Source organism: Astatotilapia calliptera, chromosome 18 (assembly GCF_900246225.1).
Source record: "Astatotilapia calliptera chromosome 18, fAstCal1.2, whole genome shotgun sequence".
NCBI lineage: Eukaryota > Metazoa > Chordata > Actinopteri > Cichliformes > Cichlidae > Astatotilapia > Astatotilapia calliptera.
Window position 1 is genome coordinate 27,647,634 of NC_039319.1, and position 7,608 is coordinate 27,655,241.

A 7,608-nucleotide genomic window follows, 5' to 3' on the forward strand; every position below is an offset into this window, starting at 1 on the left:
GATGGACAGAAACAGAAGTTTGAGCAATTTGTCTCATTTATTAACAAAACATGGAGGTTGAGCATTCTTGAACAACTGTCTGATTATTTTTGAAGAAAAAGGCAACAATCAGTCTGGCAGGCCTCCGTACAAAACAGGTTATTACAGTGATACAAACGTTCTCTGCTAACAAAACAAGAGTCCATTCAGTTACAGTTTCTCTCTCTTCATACAAAAGGAATTAACACTTAAAAATGCCAAACCATTGATTTTAAACCTTGATGTAGAAAATCAGTGAGCACCGAACGAGTTGCTTTTGTCCTCTTTTGATCGTCAACAACTTGTAATAAACAACTAGAAACTAAGAGAGAGAATATTATTGTCTTGATCATATCTCACACTAGCTGCCGTAAGGCCCCTTGGTGCCTCACTAAAAATGGCACACATACTCATATCATTACACATTTATCTACACTGCATACATGCCTTTAGTAACAAGGTTAACACTACTGGGCTGTTCCATTACAGCAATACCAGCTGTCCTGAAAAACAACTGTGTTTCGTGTACAAATCGTGAAATGTATTTCTCTAACGCACCAGTTCTGCATCCACCCTACAGCTATCAACACATTCCTTGCGAAAACGAAGAAGTCTGTTGATGTGATGGACCGCAGCAGCTGTGTTACTTCACTGTTCCCATGTTCTGATTCTTTATGGAGCACCATGCCCTAAATACATCTCTGAAAGACAGAAAATATCATGTAAAAGAAAGTTTCTCTACATGTTGCTGAAAACAAAACAACTTCAGCTTTCACCTCTACACACCTGCAGTGAGTGGCCACACATTCATTACTGCAGTATTCTTTGTCCCAGTCTTCACTCTCTACTGCTGGGTTGTTGCAGCCTGCCCTTACGCACACAGTCTTCACTGCAGCGGTGTCCCGCGACGCACTCACCTCCATCTCCTGAAGAAAAAAGGGATTAATATCAGCAGATTTTACACAAGTCTAGGTTTGCCGCAGCTGTTTTTTCTCCATGTTACAATATGTTAAAATCAGAAGTGAGAATATATCTTTAATTTTGTTAGTTTTATTAAGAAAACTCTTGTGTCAAAGTCAGCAAACTCGCTGATATACACTACCAGTCAAAAGTTCTCATTTAATGGTTTTTCTTTCTTTTCATGACTATTTACATTGTACATTCTCTCTGAAGGCATCAAAAACTATGAATGAACACATAGGATGCTGTGGTAGCCATGCTGGTCTAGTTTTGAATAAATCCCCAACAAAGCACCCCCACACCATCACACCTCCTCCTCCATGCTTCACAGTGGAAACCATGAAGTATGGAGACCATCCATTCACCTTTTCTGTATCGTGGGCAGAACCAATGATCTCAGATTTGGACTCATCAGACCAAAGCACAGATTCCCACTGGTCAAATGCCCATCCCTTGTGTTTCTTGGCCCAAACAAATCCCGTCTGCTTGTTGCTTTTCCTTAATAGTGGTTTCTTAGCAGCTGTCTGATCATAAAGGCCTGATTTGCGCAGTCTCCTCTGAACAGTTGATGTAGAGATGTGCCTGCTACTGGAGCTCTGTGTGCCATTTATCTGGGCTCTAATCTGAGGATGTTAACTTCACTGGCTGGTGACTTGGATGAATTTATCCTCAGCAGCAGAGGTGACTCTTGCTATTCCTTTCCTGGGACGGTCCTCATGTGAGCCAGTTTCGTCATAGCGCTTGATGGTTTTTGTGCCCATTCGTAGTTTTAGCAATTTTCCAGACTGACTGACCTTCAGTTCTAAAACTAATGGTGTACTGTTGTTTCTCTTTACTTAGCTGGTTGTTTTTTGCCATGATATGAATTCTAACAGTTGTCAAATAGTGCTGTCAGCTGTGTACTAAACTGACTTCTGCACAACACAACTGATGGTCTCAACCCCATTAAGAAGGCAAGAAACTCCACAAATGAACCCTGATAAGGATCACCTGTGAAGTGAAAACCATCTCAGGTGACTACATCATGAAACTCATCGAGTTGGTTTTTAAGAAATATAAAATATAAGACATATTTAGAGTTATCATTTTTTCTTGCTTCATAATTCCATATATCTTGCTTCATACATTTGATGTAGATACACACACCCCCGACCAATTTTATGAAATTACTCAAGCAATGCAAATCTGCATAGACTGATAAATCAAACAGGAATTTGTACTTTCCCCAAGTTGTGTGTGTTATATTACAGAGGAGGTGAAAATCAGCAAACAGTTGTTGAACAGTCTTCCACTGTTCTTCTCCAAATATGGAGGGGAACGCTCCATTATTTACATTTTTCATTCATTCATTTAAAAATATGTCCAACTCAATTTCTGTGTGAAACACTCTGTGGAGTTTTAATTATTTTTGGAATTCCCTGCGTTTTGTCGGGTATTTCCATCAATTTGTAATAATAATAATAATAATAATAATGGATATTTAATCAGAGTAAAAAAGGGCAAAAACCTATGATGAAATCTCTGCTGTCTGCTGAAACAATAGGCAGAATAAATGATTGTTAGAATATTTGATATTAAAACATTAATTACAGTATTTGTTCTTCATTGGAATGAACTATACTCACTGAAGGGATATTATACCCTTAAAAAACTGAAACATACCTGTTAATTAAATCAACACAATTAGTCAGATGTGCTAACACCTGTAAAAGAGGATAAACCCCAAGTTTACTGAACCTTAAAAAGATCTAGCTTTACCTCTTCTGAAGGAAGCACTTCTGTAACATCGTCGTCGTCATCGTCGTCTGCATGGCCTGACGTCTCAGCAGAATCGTCTTCTTGCAGCAGTGACACGACAGGTGGAGCCTGGGCAGGTGTGGTTTCAGTAGATGATGAGGCTGCTGTGCTAGGGACAATAATTGGCAGCGCCTGTTTTCCCTGAATGGGGGCAGGAACAATTTTTATCTGAAGTGGAGGAGGCGGTGTAGCTGTGACGGACACAGGGTGGCCTGGTGTTCCCTCGCGGGGTTTGGCCTGTAAAGGTGGGGGCGCTGGTGCCATCTGCTGGAGCCGAGGTGGAGGCGGGGCATTCTGCATCTGCAGCAATGGAGGCGGCTGACGCGAGGCGTTCGATACCACGAGGGTAGGCTGCAAGGCACGGACCCCTCCAGGCAACACGGTCACCACCTGCCCGCCTCCCTGCAGAATGTGCTTGGGGATTATGATCTTGGTGATGGTCTGGGTCGGAGCGACTGAAGCTGCTGGAGCAGAAACTTTGTTTGCCCCCGTGCGGGAACGTGTGGTCACCTCTGGGACGTCCAGGATGATGTTGGAGGCACAGATGTTAGTAATGGTGTTCTCTTCCATGGTGCTGTTTGCCACACGGGTTCCCTGGTGACCAGCAGAGGGAAGGGCAGCAGGAGTCGAGTTAACCACAGGTGGAGGTGGCGAGGGGGCAGTTTCCATCTCCTCGGTAACAGGCTAGAATGAGGCCATATTAAATGCACGAGAAAAGTAAGTCCCAAGAAGCACAGCAATGGACTGGTTTTCTTTCAGAGACAACATGACGTTACCTGTGAGAGCTGGTTGGCTCTGTAAGCTGCGAGCGCTTTCAAATACTCTTTTTTGGCTGCTTCTGTCTTTCTCTTGTACACCTTATAAAAAAGAAAAAGAAGTTTGCTTGTGTTATATTGATGCATTTTTTCCTAAATTATTATAATAAATGCTGACATGCTAAAAAGGAGTCATTTTAAAAGGGGGATTCTACATATTCCTTCTTTGTTTGTCAGTGAAGGCATAACTATACGCAAACACCTGTTTCTGTTCCTCAGCCAGGCTGTCCCACATGGAGGCCACGATCTTCGACACCTCCCCGAAAGAAGCATTGGGGTTCTGGCCTTTAATCGCTGCCTGGGTGTCTCTGAAGAAGAGTGCGTACGCTGAAACCGGCTTTTGTGGCTCATTGGGGTCTTTCTTCTTCCTTCCTTTTTTCGCTCCAGCAACCACATTCGCTGATGCTAGTGTGGCAGGTTTACCCCCACCCCTCCGGGCTGTTCCAGGAGAAATGGATGATGGAAGAGCCAGGTGAGACGAAATGTTGGGGAGACCAGAGGAAGAGGAGAGAGACAATGGAGAGTCCACCAGAACACTCTTCTGAGAAGGGAGAGATTCAGTTGGAGAGATGGGAGAGCAGGCATTAGCTTCATCATCTCCAACACAGCAGTGACTGTTATTCACAGTGCAGGTAAAGTTTTCCACCTTCTCTCAATTTCTTCTATTTTCTTCATGTAACTCTTACTATATGTACGGTGTCAGATGTTCAAAGAAATTAAGCGATAAATGTATGTCAAGAAAAAAAAACGTACATCACTGAAGCTAAGGAGTAATTGCCAGCCCCCAAACTTATGAGCAAAATGTGGCACATTAAGCATCAACAACAGCAATCAAATGCTTTCAATAACTACAGATCGGTCTGACATTGTTACTCTTCTTTGCATGATCGCATTATTGAAGCCACATTGGAGAGTCTGTCAGTCTGAGCTGCTCTTCTCAGGTCAGAAGCTAACTGTAGGTATTGTTCCTGTGTGAAACCAGTATATAAATAATTAATTTAGCATTACCTATTATTTTCAATCTTAAAGAAAATCAGATGGAGTTTGTTCAGGTTAAAAGTAAATTGGAAAAAATATATATTAGTCACGTTTAAGAAGATTTGATTTCCATTAAAACACAACTTTCCACAACATCCTCCTGAGAACCAAGGAAAAAAAGAATATTCCCATTGAACTTTTTTTTGTGATTTCCTTCCTCTTTGGTGCTGAAAGAGGCCCCCCAAACATATGACATACCAATGGAAGCCCAGGATGTCCTCTACTTAGTATATCAGGACTTAAATGGGGGCTGAAATAAATATGGACCAAAAAACCGAGGAGATAAATGATTGGGCTGGTTCTCAGGAGGATATAACAAGCCTCTCTGGCAGATGAACTTCTCTTACGTACGGTCTTTTTGCAAAGTTGTGAAGCCATAGCATCATTAAAAGGTGATCGGTTCATTCCAAGAATGGTCCTGAAGCAGTACTGATTATAATTGTTTATGTTACCAACAGGCCAAGATCACATTTTGCACCCCCTTCTTATCCTGGAGTGCTACTAGCAACATCTGCTTCTGGAAACAGATGAATCAAGTGCTAGGCCGGCCTGGGTGTTTTTATTCTAGCTGCAACCAATTATCTCAACATCTTTTTGTTTATTAGGACTTATTAATGGGACACTTTTTGTTCTTTTAAACTGGACGCAGTGTTTACTCAAGTTACCTTGTTTGATTTTGTGTTAACATAACCACAAAATTTTATATGTTTACTTCACTGTAAAAGTTGGATTATAACTAATATGCAAATAGTTTGTAATCTAAACTACAGTTCCAATACTACGTTGAAAAACGATCCAGGTGTTTCTTATTACCTTGAAGTCATCCATGTCCTCGTCCTGTAAGGAACCTGCTGGGGATGGTGTTGCTGACAGAGGCTGCTTGGGCGCCTCTGAAGGGTGGCCAATGTTTTCACCTCCCAGGCCCAGTGAAAGCTCAGACTGGTTAATAGTAGTAAGGTGACCACTTCCCAAAAGACTATGACCAATGTCACAGAGCTGAACATCAATGGTCATGGGGGAAGAACTGCTGAAATGAGAACCACCAGAGTTGCCCAGTTCCTGTGGAGACACAAAATACAAACTGTAAATAAACCTTTACAGCCCTCAACAAACAGTATCGTGTGTGCGAGTCCACAGGTGAGGTACTTACCAGGGCTGAAGAGCTCAGCAGGGCTCCTCCTCCTGACTGGCCCATTCCCCCGAGGCTCTGCTGCTCCAGGCCTTGAGAACCAGAGTTTACAAAGGTGGAAGCAAAGGAAGGGTCATTGGCTTCTACCACAAGGTTGCTAACAAGGCTACGGGAGCCCGAAGGTCCCCCGGTTCCCTCTGACAGCTCAAAGTGGGCCACCGCATCACTGATACCCAGCGATGGATCTGGATCAAGGGAAATCGGGGGGATCTCGAAAACTTCATCCCCCAGACTAGGAGTATGAAATGTCTGCTGTATGTGCAGGAGAAGAGGTAATGAGTTAGTAACTAATGGACTGACGAAGGTTCGGTATAAGCAAAACGTGTGACACTGTACCATCATGCAGTTTCATGCAACCCACTCACCTCTGAAGACAAAAAGGGGTGTCCTGCTCCACTGATGGTGAGATAACTGTCACTGCCTTCCGAAAACTTAAAAAACAAACAAGCCAAAAAAAACCCCACAGATAGTTAGCTGTAAACTGCCGGTTCGATACCGTTAGTCTAAGAGACCTTTCATAAAAACACCGGTGTCGGTGAGTTACCTTATTTCCTTGGGAGTATCCACCATATGCTTGGGAGTCCAAAAACTCTGAGTCAACATTTTGAGCACAACCATCCGAGAGCTCAGAGTAGAAATTGAGATCCATTGTGAAATAAATTATTAGGTAAGACTACCCCACACACTGTTCAATTTGTTTAAAATGGGATATTTTTTTAAACACACACCAATTTAGAGCAGCTACGCGTGTAGTAACTAAAGGTGCTAGTCGCTAGCTAGCTAAACACTGCTGACTACCATCACGTTGAGTTCGAAGAGATGTACCTTCGTCGTGAAGCTCGGGGGAAACTAGGATAAGGGGAGTGATTCAAAGTTCATAGGAACCAAAAACTCGCATATTAGTTAAATATTATGTGTTATATTATAGCCTCGCAAGGCAGAGTTTACCGGAGGCCCAAAACACACCCATTCAAACACCGGAGACCTACTGCTACTGCTGTGACTAGCGCCCCCTCCTAACCGACAGCAGTATGTCGTGCTAGATTCACGGGCCGTGGGAAAAATTGTAACTGTCACGTGTAGCGGTGCCTGTGTTCTGTTTTGTTTTGTTGCAATCTGACAGCTATGAACGAATACCACATGAGCTTGTTTAGAAAACGAAAGAACAGGCGTTTCGCTTTTTTTGTTCTGCGTATAGATTTTTTTGGTCTAGAGGAAAGCACTCAAATGTCCAATGAGTCTTTAACCATACCTCACACCCGATGTCCCTAATCAGACTATTCCAATATAAAAATGATATATCAGGATTATTATAAGGTAGTATTTTGTAGGTATTACATGTAGTGATTTAAAATTAGTTCAAAAGTCACTTCCAAACAACCAGTGATCCCCTTCATTAACTAGTTCAGTGCTTGTTTGCTTTCATTTTATTGGCTCGGTTGTAATATTCATGAGCCCTTTATTTCATCTTATTTTTTAGAAATGCAATTGTCTGCTCTAAACACAAAACCTACATTTACTGTCTTGGTGCTATTGCTCATCTTTAATTCTTTGTGAATATCAATATACTTCTCAATTCTAGCCTACTTATAAAACTATGGTACATATCCCAACATAATGGACAGTAACAGCAATTTGAGAAATGCAGGAAGTTTTAATCACCCCTCACCTATTTTGTAGTTTTTACTCAAAGTCAGTAGCAACAACTTGAAAGATCCCCATTAACCACTTTAAACATTACTGACGTTTGCTAAACTTATGTGATTTCTATATGCAAAAAAATATGTCCTT

General features: G+C 42.0%; 1 protein-coding gene across 2 annotated transcripts; it reads right to left on the bottom strand.

The window, feature by feature from the left end:
- Window positions 1-18: 18 nt before the first annotated feature.
- On the bottom strand, window positions 19-6,907 carry tox4a (TOX high mobility group box family member 4 a). 2 transcript variants are annotated; one of them, XM_026148578.1, is made up of 9 exons: window positions 6,362-6,907; window positions 6,183-6,248; window positions 5,779-6,066; window positions 5,442-5,687; window positions 3,793-4,131; window positions 3,552-3,632; window positions 2,737-3,459; window positions 805-944; window positions 19-719 (listed from the first exon to the last, which is right to left on the bottom strand). In XM_026148578.1, exons 1-9 carry the CDS (start codon window positions 6,464-6,466, stop codon window positions 662-664), a joined length of 2,046 nt encoding a protein of 681 aa, XP_026004363.1. In that variant the 5' UTR covers window positions 6,467-6,907; the 3' UTR covers window positions 19-661. The 2 variants fall into 2 exon arrangements, with proteins under 2 accessions (XP_026004363.1, XP_026004362.1); XM_026148577.1 differs by having other exon boundaries at window positions 5,779-6,069.
- Between the last annotated feature and the right edge of the window lie 701 nt (window positions 6,908-7,608).

Coding starts and splice junctions, on each gene's coding strand:
- tox4a (XM_026148577.1), bottom strand. CDS start 6,466: ATGGATCTCAATTTCTACTCTGAGCTCTCGGATGGTTGTGCTCAAAAT. Junction 5,688..5,778: donor TGCTGAGCTCTTCAGCCCTG/GTAAGTACCTCA, acceptor GTGTCTCCACAG/GAACTGGGCAACTCTGGTGG. Junction 945..2,736: donor AAGTGCTTCCTTCAGAAGAG/GTAAAGCTAGAT, acceptor TTTTTTCTTCAG/GAGATGGAGGTGAGTGCGTC.